A 17,500-nucleotide genomic window follows, 5' to 3' on the forward strand; every position below is an offset into this window, starting at 1 on the left:
TATTATTTGTTTTTTGATAAACAATCTTTGTTTTGCTTTTGAGAAACTCGAGTCTGAATTCACTCCAACAAGGTGAATGGGGAAGGAAATTTGGAATGTGAGAATTGTAATGGGGAATGTTTCCCACATTCTGGCCTGGTTGTTTATCGGGACCGGGTGGATGCCACAACACCCCAACCGGGGGATGAATTTGGAATTGTGCAGCACCAGGGCGGTGGTGCAGAGCAAGGGGGGGTCCGTGTAATGGAGCCGGACCGGGTATTTATTGGGGATATTGATGAAAACCTGGCGGGGCCAGAAATGATTTGTTATGATGATGATGATGAGGATGTTTGATCCAGCGGCTGGGGAACTGGGACAGTCGCATGGAGGTAGGGTTTGACCAGGCCCAAAGGAGCCTGGGTGATGAGGTGAGTCGGTCCGAGGAGGTGGTTGAGGTGACCATGGGGGCTCTCACCGTACACTACGATTTGGCAACGGAGGCTCCGAAATTGGACAACCAGTTGGGGGTGTGTTTTGACTCCGGGCTGGATTTGGACCTTTGAGGATCGGGGGATAGGGCCTCTGAAGATTTGGTCCCCGTAGAGAATTTGAACCAGCTGCAGGGAGAAGCAGAACAACCGGTGGCAGAGGTTGTTACCTGCAGCTGCGGTGATTGGTCACATGGAGCCAAAATTTCTAAAAGAAAATTTAAAATTAAATTTAAATGGGAGTTTGATTTGGCGCAACCATGGGGAGAGTTGGTCCCCGGGCTGCGGGATTTGGACAAGGGGAGGTGATTGGAGATGGCCTCGGACAAAACTTGCCCCTTTCAAAATTTGGGAATGCCAGCCAGCTGGGGGGCTGTGCTGGCGAGATTTGGACGTGGGGTCCAGCCATGGGTGGCATGGTATGACCTGGGCCCCACAGGGGGTCTGGTGGAGTGTGGCGTCCCTTGTCCGTCGGGGCGCCGTCCGAGCTGGTGGCTCAGGCCTACAGGGTCACCGGACCCTGGTGGGGGTTAAGACCTCCAGGGGGGTCCGAGGTGGTTTCTCAAGCATGGGATGGCATTTATTGAGGACCACTAGGGGGAGGTGTTGTGTGTCGCACTTTGGTGGTGGCACTGCAGACGGCCAGCTTGGGCCTGATGTAGTGACCACCTGGGCATGCGGCCTGACACCCTCCTGCTGAGACTCTGGGACAGCCAGCATGTGGTGACCTGACATGTTGTGCTGGGCGATGGACTCGGGTCAAACCGAATGGACAGGAATGAGACAGCCTGCCGGACAACCATTGGGGCATCTGTGGAACGTGATGGTGTGAGAGTGACCTTCCACAGATGCTCCGTTATGAATTATGGACTCTCGGGTTGGGAAGAGAGCCTAGGGATTGTTGAATCGGGAGATGTGTAACGAGCCGAGCATATGGGCCATGCTCGGCTGGCATGTGTATGGCAAAGCATCTTTCTTTGGTGAGGTGAGTGAAATGTGATAAATGTTTGGCATGGGTAATCTGTGGGTTCGATGCAGATTTAAGGGTGAATTTTGTGAAGAGAAATGGTGGACACTGTATAGTGACGCCATTATTGATCCAGGTGTGTTCGACCAAAGTGTTGAGGCTGTGATAAAATTAATAGAGTAGCAGGACACAGCTTCAACTGGTTGCGGGGGCGACTGTGCTGATATTTGGGATGCGGGATCATGGGGATGTAATTTGTGTGGTCTGGGGGTCAAAGTGGTGCTATGGGTGTCCGAGGTGTGTGGACCATGTCTTCTGGGTGGTTCTCCTGGTGGAGCATGGCTGTCGACTGGACCTTGGTGTGGTCAAGTGTGGGTGAGCACTGGGTGGGGCTGCGGTTCTGTGGACTGGGGGACTGGGGACGAGAGGGCGGCGTAGGTGACGTGAGGGGAATGCCACGCACTGCGACCGTCTCCCCCAGGGCCGAGGTTGTGTGTGCGGTAGTGTGTGTTGTGGCAGCAGGTGCTCACCACATTGGCCAGCTGGAGCTGGTGCAGCCGTGTTCCTCGCAGGGGGGGGGGGGGGGGCGAAGGATGGATGGTGGGTCGCACCCTTATGGACACTCATGGGCCATGTTGGCGTTTTGACTGCTCACCTTGTCCCGATGACCCTTGCACGGTCGAGATGCAGAGCTGTCGTGGCCACAGGTAGTTGTGTAGTGATGATCACTGTTGGATGCGGATCCACATACCTGCCAGTATAGTGGGGACAAAAGAGAAATTTGGAGAGATTTGGTAGGCCCAATGTGAAATTTTGGGATTTGTATGGGTGGATTGCATTTTGGACCTGACCAACCGGTAGTTACCTGCACTTGAGGTGAGTGTTGGATGAGTACTGTCCCAGGCTTCAGGACTTGCTTGTGGAAATTTTGGGGACATGTAATTTGGAGTTGGGAGGTGGGTGAGAGTGATGACATGGCCGGTGAGGGGATGGAATGGGGGCCACACAGTGTCTTGTGGGTGGCGTATGTTTTTGTGTTGTGGTTATGTGTTTTGATGTGGTCGTGAGAGTCGAAACTGGAGAGCGAGTGATGATTATTGGAGGAAATGAGTAAGGTGTGATTATTGTGCTTCTGGAAAAATGTGTAATGATTTGAACTGTGAACCGGGGGATTTCACATGAGGGCAGGCCATGGCAAACTTGTGAAACATCTTTTGTACACCATCTATGAGCGACCGATGGCAAAGCGCGTTTGGCGCGCGGACTTTTTCTCTTCTCCCCGTGTACGTGAGTGGGCCCTGTGTCTGTGGATAAGTTATATTGGTTAAGCTTCTACTCTGTGTCCTCTTTCCTTCATCCTGATTATTGTACATTGTAAATAAATTGTGTTATCCCTCTTATTTGACCGTTCCCGTCCCTTCCATTGATTGGCCTCACATGGTACGACTAGAACCGCTCGAATCGGGTTCCGTAAAAGCAACGGCACGAGTCACGTGATACGCATACTGCTTGGGCATACTCGATTAAGCGTGGCTTGTGCGAGGTTGTGCGAGGTTCGCTGCTTTCGTGGCAGCGTGGGTTAAAGGTACGTGCGACGTTGACCCGATACCCTTTTTCACGCTTGCTCCGGAAGTGGCGATTCGGCCTCGTGGACACAAAGACCCAGGTCATGCGCACCTCCGCCACTGAAGACTGAATCATGTTTCATGATATTTGTTATATTATATCACCTTTATCTATCAATATTGTTGAAATGAAGGTCAAATAGCTGTATGTTGAAATATGTTGAAAAAGTCAAAACTTTACATGGGGTGTACTTACTTTTTCACGTGACTGTATATATCTTCTATATATACGAAATAAAGTTTTTGTTTGTTTGTCTGCACGTGCTCATCTCCTGAACGGTGAAAGATAGGAGGAATCTTCTGCCACAAAAAATGTCAGGACGGGCCCCAGGAAGGTTATCGGCTCGGTGGCGAGGCTTGTCGAGGCTGCCTCGGCCGGGTTGGGCCCATTTCGCAAGTAAAAGCTGAGCTGTATTATAGTAGTCAGTCTTCTACGGCCGCGAGTAAAAGCTGAATTATAGTATTAAATTCATTCAAAAAGAACCCGGGCAACGCCGGGTATGTGTGTGTGTGTGTATATATATATATATATATTGCGGTTTTGAGTTTTGTACAATAAAGGTTAAATTTCCCCGTCATAGTTAGTCACATTACAACATGTAGCCTCGCGATAGTGCAGTTATTTCTTAGTATTTGTGAGCATAGTCCTTTTCCTGTGTTAGTTTTGCGTTGAGTAGAATAATGAGAGTAGGTCCTTCATTGCCTTATGCCGCCTCCAATTCCTTATGCCTCCTTGTGCTGCCTTTGGCTTTTTGGCGCGAATTAACCCGAGGCAGGCCTGGCAAATCGAGCAGGGACTGAATGAGGGCGGCAGAGAAGCTGACGGTAAGCGCGAGCCGCCAATCAGGGCTCAAAAGGAGTGGCTGCGGCAATGGGTCACAGGTCGTGGTTGGAACGTTCGTGAGGGCTCAGGGCGCGGCAATAAAAGCCGTTGCGCGAAGCCCCCACAGGAGTCCTTCTGTGGAGAGGTGAGCTTGCGGTTCTGCGAGAGGAGGCGCTTGACTGAGTATTGATGAGAGTTACATGTTCGGAGAAAAGACGTGCATGAACCAAGTATAAGTGCTCGTTCCAAAGTGGACGCTCGGTTGAGCTTGAGGCCAAGCCTCTATTGGGTTACGTGAGTGATCGCGTGCCGGTAACTCAACGCGCTGTGGAAAACCGCGAAGCCGCCGAGAGACGCATACATTCCCTCCCGCCTTCCTGGCCTTTGTTCGAGAGATGCGCTACAAGGATCCCTTCCACCACCTGCTTGCCATCTTCGCGGGACATGCTGTGACCGTGGAGAGCCACGTCGGGCGAAGCTGTCCTAAAAAAAAAACCACCTTCAGAGGCCATTTTTCCCCGCAAAGCGGGGGTTGGACCTTTTTTGGGGACCGTGGTTGTTGTTGTTTTTTTGGTCCTCTTTTTGAAGCAATGTTTTATGGCCAGATGCCCTTCCTGCCGCCATCCCTGTTTGTCGCCTTTTACGACAAGCAGGGAATTACCAGTGAACTGGTACTCAATTAGCCGACCTCCGAAGGATGACAGGCTGAGTCAACCCCCCTGGCGTTAATTCAGCGATCGACCGGGATTCGAACCCAGGATCCTAGGTATCCTAAGCTGGCACCCCAGCCGCTAGCCAAACACCAGGGTTGTGTTCTGGAGGGGTCAATATATGGTTGAACCCAACAAAAATTGATACAAAAGGTTTTTCAATGGATTCTGGTACCATTGGGCATGCTAAATAACATACTAAAAATATATTATCATCTGACTTCCGGAAAGGGGTCATTTTCAAGATGGCGTCCAAGATGGCCGCCGGGAGCTTAAAATGGCCATATCTCAATTATTATTCAACCTAGAAAGGTGGTTTTGGTGTCTAACCGTAGGTTTTAGGGCCCAAGGAATCCAATTGAATCAATAAAATTACCATCAGTTAATTATTTATTGACAAGTCCAAGATGGCATCCCAAGGTGACATCCTGATCCACTAAAATGGCTCTGTCGAATAGTAGTCAACCTAGAGAGATTTTTTCAGTGTGTAGGTTTAAGGTGTTTAAGGTGTGTAGGTTTTAAGGTTTAAGGTGGTTCAAGGTGTGTAGGTGCCTAGGTTTAAGGCACCCAGGAAATCATCAAAATTACTTAAATAAGCACAAAGTAATCGGGTAATCCAGTAAGCCAGGTTTACCAGCCCATTAGGCATTTGTTGTCTTATACAGTTAGTCGCTATTCATCGTCATCCTCCGACTCACCGGCTAATGAACCAAGTGTGTGTTTCAGATTGGAGATAAGAGTGTAATGTGTCTACACCACTGCCACCTGTGACTCCAGTCCACAGTATTCAGTGATCATTACAGACAAAGGTTTGTACAAAGCTTGAGAGGTTATGGCAAGGGACAGGCTATTTTATATTGGGGAGGGGGGGGGGGCTGAAAAATCTGACAAACAATTTATTTTCATCTCAAAAAGAATAAGTATATTATTTGGTACATATATGCATAAACAAAATCCATATTTTTTAGACATTTCCAAAAGAAATGTACACAACTTTTCCCAGCTATAGCCTGGGGGGGGGGGGGGGGGCAGGGCTCTTGTAGACGATATGGACTACCATGTACTACTGCCTGTGGACCGTGCCAACTTGAAGAATGTGACAATCCACATAACAAGTTTCTTCCAGAGGAGTCGGAGGATGACGATGAATAACGACTAACTGTATAAGACAACAAATGCCGAATGGGCTGGTAAACCTGGCTTACTGGATTACCTGATTACTTTGTGCTTATTTAAGTAATTTTGATGATTTCCTGGGTGCCTTAAACCTCGGTATACACACTGAAAAAATCTCTCTAGGTTGACTACTATTCGACAGAGCCATTTTAGTGGATCAGGATGTCACCTTGGGATGCCATCTTGGACTTGTCAATAAATAAGTTAATTAACTGATGGTAAGTTAATTAACTTATAGAAATAATAAGTTAATTATAATTAACTGATGGTAATTTTATTGATTCAATTGGATTCCTTGGGCCCTAAAACCTAGGGTTAGACACCAAAACCACCTTTCTAGGTTGAATAATAATTGAGATATGGCCATTTTAAGCTCCCAGCGGCCATCTTGGACGCCATCTTGAAAATGACCCCTTTCCGGAAGTCAGATGTTACTAGATTTTTAGTATGTTATTTTGCATGCCCAATGGTACCAGAATCCATTGAAAAACCTTTTGTATCAATTTTTTGGGGTTAGGTGAGTTTTTTTCGTATATTGATCCGACTATCCCTGGACGACCAAGGCAGCGCGTGAACACCATCCTTCCTGCATTTCCCCTTTGAGAGTGTGATCGGGCCCGTGTCTGGGAATTAAGCATTAGACTGTATAAGGCTGCTCTGTGTCTCTGTCTTCTTCCGACTTGTACATATAAGTGTAAATAATAATTAAACCTGTTATTTCTTTATTCGACCGTTTCGTCTCTTCCATCATTGACTAAGCGTGGTACGAATAAAACAGCTCTAATCGGGTTCCAATACCAACGGTAACTGCACGGACCAGGTGGTATGCAATTCGCTCGGTGTACCCAAATTACACGTGGCCCGTGTGAGGCTTGGTTCCCCGCTTCCATGGCGGCGCAGGTATTTAGGTACGTGCGAGACTGGTCCCGAAACCCTACCTTGCGTTTGTCCGGGAGGGGCGTTTCAAGTCTCGGTTACGCCGGCCCAGAAAGAACAAGGGGTTTAATCTCCCCTTGGTAAGGGTAGGAAGGGCGGTGGAAAACCGTAACTATATATATATATATGTATACACTAACAGGATGTCCTTGAGGTATGTGCCTCTGCCCTTTAGCTCTCTTGCCGAGGTTTGAATCCTGACCCAGTTATAAACTGTCATCCCAGTGTTTCACAGGCAAGGTGATTCATCAATGTGTGTGCCATCCCTTGGATGGATGTTAATCTGAGTGTCCTGTCTGCTGACATTAGTTGGTGGATGTTAAAGCTCCCACGGTGTCTCTCACAAAGGGTTGGCGAGCTATCCCCGGCACCATGATCAAATTCCAAATCCCTGCACTCACCCGGGGAGAGGGATGGCAAACCGCCCAGCGTAACGCTTGCCAAAAATGTCCACGGAGGAGATGGTCCTGTCCTCTTTCGTTGATATTATGGCCTACATCCTTTGCCGGTTGTTGCTGAAGGTACCGGTACGTGTTTCTTATATATTGTATTCTAGTAAAAAGCCCGTCAAAACTGACGGGTTGGAACAGTTTATTCTACGGTGCAGCCTCATGATCGTGCCTTGACTGAGTCTGAAGCCTTGACTGAGTGTCAGGTGTGCTTATGTCTTTATTTATTGGACATTATATGGACGTAAATGAACACTTGTTTTACTCTGTGCACATTGCACATCATGTGCAGCAAATTTCCCCTCCCTGCACCTTGCATTTATTGTTATTTTAAAAAAAAACGCTTCTGTACACCGCCCTTGAGGCTCCGTTTCCAAGCCACCGTCTACATTTCCAATAGAAGAGATAATTGCTCTTTTATGGAAAAAGGTTTTTCGAGTTCGTTTTATCTTAAAAAATGGACCATAGTGAACACACGTTCTTTAAAAAGATTGGCCTTTAAAACATACCCTTATGAAAGGGGACAGACATCTGTGGTGACTGTGTTTTATCTTAATAATAATAATAATAATGCATTTATTTTATATAGCGCTTTTCAGGAAGCCCAAAGACGCTTTGACAGAGTGCAAAACATAATGCATAGCAAAACATAAAAACAATTGCAAAAAAAGAAGAATCAATAGGGAAATATTCAAAGCACAAAGGAGGGAGAAGGAGAGGAGATGGTCAGGGGTTAGATGCTGTGGGTTAAATGTTGAATGCAGTGTTGAACAGGTGGGTCTTGAGTGATGTTTTGAATGTGGTGAGTGAGGAGGAGTCTCTGATGGTGTGAGGTAGTGAGTTCCAGAGGGTGGGAGCAGCGATGGAGAAGGCCCTGTCCCCCCAGGATCTAAATTTGGTCCGGATGGGGGGGGGGGGGGGTCAGGAGGTTGGTACCAGCAGAGCGGAGGTTGCGGGTGGGAGTGTGTCTGGAGAGGAGGTCAGCCAGGTAGGATGGGGCCAGGTTATGGAGGGCTTTGTAGGTCAAGAGGAGGATTTTGTACTGGATTCTCTGGGAGATGGGGAGCCAGTGAAGCTTGTATGGTATTGTATATTTGTGGTTGAAAGTATATACCGGTATATATATATAGTTGTGACTGAAAAGACGTTTTGTGGTTATGTTACCAATGTGACTTGTTTTTGTGGATGTATGACGCATTGAACATGTTTATGGGATGTTGTTATTGATGAAGCATGTTTTGTTTCCTGTGAGAATAATGAGATTTTTTTTTTTGGGCCGTTTTCATCATGAGAAATGTGTCCGTGGTTTTTGCTCGGAATTGTTTGTGCGCCGGAATTACTCATGGTAAATGCTTTGGTTCTTGCTACGTAGTTTTGGTGCTTACTGATGGTGAATGTTTACCTCGGCCACCAAAGGTGGATGGAAGTTATGTTTTCACCCATGTCCGTTTGTCTGTCCGTTTGTGAACAAAATATCTCAAAACGTTGTGGACGGATTCGGACGAAATTTGGCGAAGATGTAGCGTATGTGACGAGGAAGAAATGATTCGATTTTGGTGAAGACTCGGATTCGGATCCGACTTCCATAAATTTTTAATTGATTCTTCACCATTGGGAGATTGGGCCAAAAAAAGATACATAGCAGGATATCTCAAAAAGTTGTGGACGGATTTGGACGAAACATGGTGCACTTCTTGGCTGTCTGACAAGGACGATTCGAATCCATTTTGGTGAAGATCTGAATATGGATTCAGATATGAGAATTATTAAATTTTTTAAGTGATTCTTCACCATTGGGTGATAAGGCCAAAAACGATACATAGTGGGATATCTCAAAAAGTTATGGATGGATTTGGACGAAACTTTGTGGCCCGGTTGAGTGTGTGACAATGAATGATCTGGATCCACCTAGTATAATTTTAAAAAATGATTCTTCACCATTGAGTGATATGGCCAACCAGGCAGAGGTATGCACTCGACTGATGGTAAATGTTTTGGTATTTGTAGAGTTACTGATGGTACATATTATGTCGGGGGGTAAAGCAATATCTAGAGCCAGATAGATCTGTGTAGGTAGGTATTCGACTGTCGCGATAGGGAATCTACCTTGTAATAAGTTCTGTTTGTCCGATTTGTCGGTTAAGATGCATACTTGTGAACATACCAGGATGTTCGTGTGTTAAATAGTTAGGGATTAAAGATAAACCCCTGTTCGTCACACCTGGTCATCAAACCTTTGTCCCTTATGGCAATGCACACCTGTAGACATTTAGATATGTCCCGAACACAACGTTAAATAATTCCCTTCCCTGACAAGGACTTCGGAAGAGAACAGGCAAAAGGAAACCAGGCCAGGACACCGCCGATGATGGCCGCCGCCAGTTACACCTCTGACAGGCCTAGCCACATCGATGGATTGCTGATGTTGTATGTTTTGGTGCTGGTAGATTTGCTGATGTTGCACGTTTTGGTACTGGTAGAGTTGCTGATGTTGTATGTTTTCGTGCTGGTAGATTTGCTGATGTTGCATGTTTTGGTGCTGGTAGAGTTGCTGATGTTGTATGTTTTGGTGCTGGTAGATTTGCTGATGGTACATGTTTTGGTGCTGGTAGCATTGCTGATGGTACATGTTTTGGTGCTGGTAGAGTTGCTGATGTTGTATCTTTTGGTGCTGGTAGATTTGCTGATGGTACATGTTTTGGTGCTGGTAGAGTTGCTGATGGTACACGTTTTGGTACTGGTAGAGTTGCTGATGTTGTATGTTTTCGTGCTGGTAGATTTGCTGATGTTGCATGTTTTGGTGCTGGTAGAGTTGCTGATGTTGTATGTTTTGGTGCTGGTAGATTTGCTGATGGTACATGTTTTGGTGCTGGTAGCATTGCTGATGGTACATGTTTTGGTGCTGGTAGAGTTGCTGATGGTATATGTTTTGGTGCTGGTAGCGTTGCTGATGGTACATGTTTTGGTGCTGGTAGAGTTGCTGATGTTGCATGTTTTGGTGCTGGTAGAGTTGCTGATGCTACATGTTTTGGTGCTGGTAGAGTTGCTGATTTTGCATGTTTTGGTGCTGGTAGAGTTGCTAATGGTACATGTTTTGGGGCTGGTAGAGTTGCTGATGGTACATGTTTTGGTGCTGGTAGAGTTGCTAATGGTACATGTTTTGGTGCTGGTAGAGTTGCTGATGGTACATGTTTTGGTGCTGGTAGGGTTGCTGATGTTGCATGTTTTGGTGCTGGTAGAGTTGCTAATGGTACATGTTTTGGTGCTGGCAGATTTGCTGATGGTATATGTTTTGGTGCTTTTAGAGTTGCTGATGGTACATGTTTTGGTGCTGGTAGAGTTGATAATGGTACATGTTTTGGTGCTGGTAGAGTTGCTAATGGTACATGTTTTGGTGCTGGTAGGGTTGCTAATGGTACATGTTTTGGTGCTTGTAGAGTTGCTGATGGTACATGTTTTGGTGCTGGTAGATTTGCTGATGTTGTATGTTTTGGTGACTGGTAGATTTGCTGATGTTGCATGTTTTGGTGCTGGTAGAGTTGCTGATGGTACATGTTTTGGTGCTGGTAGAGTTGATAATGGTACATGTTTTGGTGCTGGTAGAGTTGCTAATGGTACATGTTTTGGTGCTGGTAGAGTTGCTAATGGTACATGTTTTGGTGCTAGTAGATTTGCTGATGTTGTATGTTTTGGTGCTGGTAGATTTGCTGATGTTGCATGTTTTGGTGCTGGTAGAGTTGCTGATGGTACATGTTTTGGTGCTGGTAGAGTTGATAATGGTACATGTTTTGGTGCTGGTAGAGTTTCTGATGGTACATGTTTTGGTGCTGGTAGAGTTGCTAATGGTACATGTTTTGGTGCTGGTAGAGTTGCTGATGGTACATGTTTTGGTGCTGGTAGAGTTGATAATGGTACATGTTTTGGTGCTGGTAGAGTTGCTAATGGTACATGTTTTGGTGCTGGTAGAGTTGCTAATGGTACATGTTTTGGTGCTGGTAGAGTTGCTGATGGTATATGTTTTGGTGCTGGTAGAGTTGCTGATGGTACATGTTTTGGTGCTGGTAGAGTTGATAATGGTACATGTTTTGGTGCTGCTAGAGTTGCTGATGGTACATGTTTTGATGTTGGTAGAGTTGCTGATGGTACGTGTTTTGGTGCTGGTAGAGTTGCTGATGGTACATGTTTTGGTGCTGCTAGAGTTGCTGATGGTACATGTTTTGATGTTGGTAGAGTTGCTGATGGTACGTGTTTTGGTGCTGCTAGAGTTGCTGATGGTACATGTTTTGGTGCTGCTAGAGTTGCTGATGGTACATGTTTTGGTGCTGCTAGAGTTGCTGATGGTGCATGTTTTGGTGCTGCTAGAGTTGCTGATGGTACATGTTTTGGTGCTGGTAGAGTTGCTGATGGTACATGTTTTGGTGCTGCTAGACTTGCTGATGGTACATGTTTTGGTGCTGCTAGAGTTGCTGATGGTACATGTTTTGGTGCTGCTAGAGTTGCTGATGGTACATGTTTTGGTGCTGCTAGAGTTGCTGATGGTACATGTTTTGATGTTGGTAGAGTTGCTGATGGTACATGTTTTGGTGCTGCTAGAGTTGCTGATGGTACATGTTTTGGTGCTGCTAGAGTTGCTGATGGTACATGTTTTGGTGCTGGTAGATTTGCTGATGGTACATGTTTTGGTGCTGGTAGAGTTTCTGATGTTGTATCTTTTGGTGCTGGTAGATTTGCTGATGGTACATGTTTTGGTGCTGGTAGAGTTGCTGATGGTACATGTTTTGGTGCTGCTAGAGTTGCTGATGGTACATGTTTTGATGTTGGTAGAGTTGCTGATGGTACATGTTTTGGTGCTGCTAGAGTTGCTGATGGTACATGTTTTGGTGCTGGTAGAGTTGCTGATGGTACATGTTTTGGTGCTGCTAGAGTTGCTGATGGTACATGTTTTGGTGCTGCTAGAGTTGCTGATGGTACATGTTTTGATGTTGGTAGAGTTGCTGATGGTACATGTTTTGGTGCTGCTAGAGTTGCTGATGGTACATGTTTTGGTGCTGCTAGAGTTGCTGATGGTACATGTTTTGGTGCTGGTCGAGTTGCTGATGTTGCATGTTTTGGTGCTGGTCGAGTTGCTGATGGTACATGTTTTGGTACTTGTTGATTTACTGAGGGGATATGTTTTTGTGCTCATCATCGATGAGACATTTATTGTTTTGTTTTTGTATTGCTCGGTTGTTTTGTGGTTGTGTTTTTAAAGGGCTTGCTCTTGTGGTTTCCTTACCAATGCATTGAACGATCCAAGGGTAAGTGATTCGTGTTTTTAATATCAAGAGTTATTGGATGCAGCTCTGTTCCCTTGCTGCCTTCTTGGCATGTGCAGAGAGCCAAGATGTTCTTGGTTCCTCCTCCTGTTTCGTCTCTTGCGACTCATAGGCAGCACGGACTGCCAACCTGGGCTTCTCCTCCCCCTTACATGCAGATTGACTGCTGCTTGGAACTGTTGTGGCCTTTCGTGTCATGGCCAAGCACAACTCCGCACCCTGTCAGGGGCTTGTTTCTCCATTCATTGATGATCCTTTGCACGAACCTGTAAGCTACCATTTTTCTAAAGTGATTACTATCACCCGTCAAAGGCTCATCGTTCTTTGACCATGAAACTGCCACAAAGGTAATCATGGAGTATGGTGGTACTCCATATGTCGGGATGTCATGGGGAACAATGGCAGCCACATCAAGTGTGTACAAAATTATATGCTGCAAAACTATTATAGACTGAAGTCATTCATGAGCCTTTAAATGCTACACCTTTGGTCTCGAACATTTTCATAACTACGAAGAATGAAAAATATGCCAGAGTACATCGCTAAAGTAGCAAATCTAGAAATCGCTGAATTGTTCATCCACCGAAGTGTTGATAAATGTCACCTGACCAAGCGCAATAATGGCTGAAGCAAGTACAACGATTCCAACAGAAAGAAGTGACATTTTCTCTCGGATATTTTACTTGTACGATAACAGACTAGAATGGCACTCTGACGTCACAACGTCGACCGATATGCCGCCGCCCACATTATTATATCGTTATACATACTTGTACCAAGTTTGATTTAAATTCCTTCAGATGTTCTCAAGTATCACATTTTTACATGACATGACCTCTACCATTTGACCTTTTATGCCAAAATCGAATGTGTTCATTTTTTCATTATAATATATACTTGTACCAAGTTTTGTCAAAATCCCATCACTGGTTTACAAGTTATCATGGTAACAGGATTTTTACCTAATGGGACCTCTGACCTTTGACCTCTTGACCCCATAATCTATTCAGTTTATCTTTGCATCATACTACATACTTGTACCAACCTTGGTCAAAAATGCCATCACTGGTTCACAAGTTATCATGGTAACAGGATTTTTACCTAATGGGACCTCTGACCTTTGACCTCTTGACCCCATAATCTATTCAGTTTATCTTTGTATCATACGACATACTTGTACCAACCTTGGTCAAAAATCCCATCACTCGTTCATAAGTTATCATGGTAACAGGATTTTAACCTAACATGACATCTGACCTTTGACCTCTTGACCCCATAATCTATTCAGTTTATCTTTGCATCATACTACATACTTGTACCAACTTTGGTCAAAAATGCCATCACTGGTTCACAAGTTATCATGGTAACAGGATTTTAACCTAACATGACATCTGACCTTTGACCTCGTGATCCCAGAATCGAATCAGGTCATTATACAGTGCCTTCATAAAGTATTCACACCCCTTGACTTGTTCGCATTTTGTTGTGTTTCAGCCTAAATTTAAAATGTATTAAATTGAGATTTTTTGTCACTTTTTTTACACATAATACCTCATAATGTTAAAGTAGATTTTTTAAAATAAATAGTTTTACAAGATAATTAAAAATGAAAAGCTGAATGTCTTGAGTCTAAGTATTCAACCCCTTTGCTATGACACTCCAAATTGAGCTCAGGTGCATCCAATTACCTTTTTACCTTTGATCATCCTTGATATGTCTCTACAACTTGATTGGAGTTCACCTGTGGCTAATTCAATTGATTGAACATTATTTATAAAGAAACACACCTTTCTATACATGAACCCACAGTTGACAAATGCATGTCAGAGCAGAAACTCTACCATGAAGTCCAAGGAACTGTTCGTAGAACTCCAAGATAGAATTGTGAGGAAGCATAGATCTGGGGAAGGGCATAAAACAATTTCTAGAGTGTTGAAAGTTCCCAAGAGCACAGTGAGCTTCTTCATTAGGAAATGGAAAGAATATGGAACTAACCAGACTCTTCCTAAAGCTGGCCGTCCAACCAAACTGAGCAACCGGGCAAGAAGGATCTTGATGACCATGAACCCAATGACCACTCTGACAGAACTACAGAGTTCCTTTGTTGAGATGGGAGAACCTGCCGGAAGGACAACAGTCTCTGCAGGCCTTTACAAATCTAGGCTTTATTGGAGAGTGCCAGACGGAAGCCACTCCTGAGAAAAATGCACATGACAGGACACCTGGAGTTTGCAAAAAGGCACATGGAAGACTCTGTCTGAGAGAGCATGAGGCAAAATTTTTTGTGGTCTGATGAGGTGAAAATTGAACTCTTTGGTCCTAATTGCAAAGTGCTACATCTGGCAGACACCGAGCACAGCTCATCACCCATCGAACAGCAACCCTGCTTTGAAGCATGGTCGACGCAGCATCATGTGATGGGGTTGCTTTTCAACAGCAGGGAATGGGAGACGTGTAAGGATAGAGGGAACAATGAATGGAGCCAAATACTGGCAAATCCTTGTGGAGAATCTTCTTCAGAGTGCAAAAGACCTTAGACTGCGGTGAAGACTTAAGTTCAATCAGGACGATGACCCCAAGCATGCAGCCAAAGCAACACTGGAATGGCTTCAGACAAGAATGTGAAAGTCCTTGAGTGGCCCAGCCAAAGCTCAAACTTGAATCCCATTGAGAATCTGTGGAAAGACTTGAAGATTGCTGTTCACCGACACTCCCCATCCAACTTGACAGAGCTTGATCAAATCTGCAAGGAAGAATGGGAGAAACTCCGCAAATCCAGATATGCAAAGCTAATACAGACATACCCAAGAAGACGCCAAAGGCACATCTATGAAGTATTGGCTCAGGGGGCTGAGCCTACTGTAAATTATGTAAATTATATATACTTATATAAATTAGATATTTCTTATTTCATTTTCAATTAATTTATATAAAAAATTTAAAAACTTGTTTTCACTTTGTCATTCTGGGGTATTTTGTGCAGATCGGTGACAATTTTTTTTTTAAATCCATTTTGAAAAAATTTAGGCTGTAACACCTCAAAATATGAAAAAGTCAAGGTGTATAAATACTTTCTGAAGGCACTGTATATACATACATACACACACATGCATCAAGATCCAATCACATCTCACCCATAAATGAAGGAAATAACCAATCAGCTCTCACATAATTAATTACCCCAAGTGGTGCGGATTATTAAATAAATTAACCCCCATGTTCTCCCATCCAAAGAAAATTGCATAAAGCAACGAAGAGCAACTAAGCTACACAAGGTAATCGCTTTGCTTTTTCAAACCCCACCCAGGTTCCTCCACAGCTACAGACATTCACAAGTAGTACATATATGAGAATGCCACACGCCTCATCAGCCGGATCGGTTTCATCACTTGTTGGCGAGTCATCAGCGACAGCATAGACAGAAGCATGCACCATCGAGGCTCCCCTCTTTGGCTGTAATAGCATGGGGGTTAATTAATTGAAATCTTAGCCACCTGGGATAATAAATTAGGTGAGAATTGATCGGTTATCCCCAAGAATTACGGGTGAGAGATGTGATTGGGTCTTGTTATTTATATATTCATTTATATGAACATTGCACGTGGTACATGCTTGGCAGCAAGTATACGGTAGTACAGCTACTGGCAAGAAGGCAAGGGGGTTAACAAGGGGAGATGCAGGAAATAGGGCAAAATGGAGAAGATTGTCATGTGGACCGCAAAGCGAACCCCCGCTCTTGCAGGGAAAATGGCCTTAAAATGCCTGTTGTTGTTGTTGTATACGGTAGTACAGCTGGTATACGTTGGGATAGTGGTCCCGGTTGTTATTAGGTGTTCCGGTATACAATAAAGGCCATGCGAGGTATGGAATGGCTTCATACCAAGCTTTGTTCCACATTACTGTATCAACGAAACAGTGCGTTCAATGTGACTGTTGTGATAGTGCGCACAATTGGTGAAGGTGCTGGAATCAGGTGCAATGTGACTAAAGGGTGAAATATATTTGTCTGATTTCCCTTGTAATAATTGGAAGTCTCGAACAGCAGTTTTTTTTACTATTTATTTATTTTCTGTATGCAAGATCGAGGCTCGTGTAAGAGCTAACATTAATCACAAAAACACAAACTGTCACATAAAACATAAGATAAAGGGAGCGGGAGACAAGATGGGGAGAGAGGGGGAACCACAAAAGCACAACAACAGTGGAGAAAAGGGACGTCGGTAGATCTGTGGAAGGGGGAGGGCTAGGGGGAGGGGGGGCACGGGATGGGGGGAAGGGGGCGGGGTTGAAGTTTTCAAAAGCAATGGATGTCGATCCGGCATACAGTTTTATTTGGAACTTCTGCTCCTGTGATTGTCAATGGAGTTTTGTCACTCCCAGCGAACGAAAATCGCTGATCGATCGAGGTGCGCGTGGAGAAGATATTTTCCTCTGGCGCACATTAGGATGATTGGTGGGATGGTTCTGTCTAAACGAGTCGGTTTTCTTGAATTGTGCATGGAATTAAACAAATTACTCTTTTGATGGAAGCGTTTTCATAATTACAATTATGGGGACAATTTGAATGACTATTTGGTACTGCTGCTTCATACTGATGGTTTGCTGTTCTAACATGTGTCCGATTTCTTGTTTTGAAGGCTGTAAGTGTCCGAGTGCTTTTCATCATGACACGAGCCACTGTTCCCAAACCACGTTCAGCAAAGGTTTATCAGCAGTGAAAGGTGAGAAGTCACACATGGCTGATTTCACTCAGAACTCGAGCACACTCTGTCGACCTCAAATGAAGCAAACTCTGAACTTGATCGCACTTTGAACGAGAACAAAGCACACTCTGAACTCGAATTAATCACACTCTGAACTAGACCTGAACTTTGAACTCTTTAAGGAGTTCAATCTGAACTTTACTTGACCACAGTGAATTTGAGTGCACTTTCGACATGAGTTGAAATTCATTCGCACTCCACCCTTGAGCGCACACAGAACTCGAGCACTTTCAAATTCACCATGTGTGTCTTCTGACTCAACCCAA

General features: G+C 44.7%; 1 protein-coding gene across 1 annotated transcript in view; it reads left to right on the forward strand.

The window, feature by feature from the left end:
* LOC137435642 (transforming growth factor beta-2 proprotein) overlaps positions 1-17,500 on the forward strand; it is a 124,650-nt gene that overhangs the window by 43,300 nt on the left and 63,850 nt on the right. The window contains exon 2 of the mRNA XM_068129583.2: positions 17,109-17,192. Within this exon, the coding sequence (XP_067985684.1) occupies positions 17,109-17,192 (84 nt within the window). The remainder of the gene's footprint in view (positions 1-17,108; positions 17,193-17,500) is intronic.

This window comes from Myxine glutinosa, chromosome 9 (assembly GCF_964187855.1).
Source record: "Myxine glutinosa chromosome 9, kmMyxGlut1.1, whole genome shotgun sequence".
Taxonomy (NCBI): Eukaryota; Metazoa; Chordata; class Myxini; order Myxiniformes; family Myxinidae; genus Myxine; species Myxine glutinosa.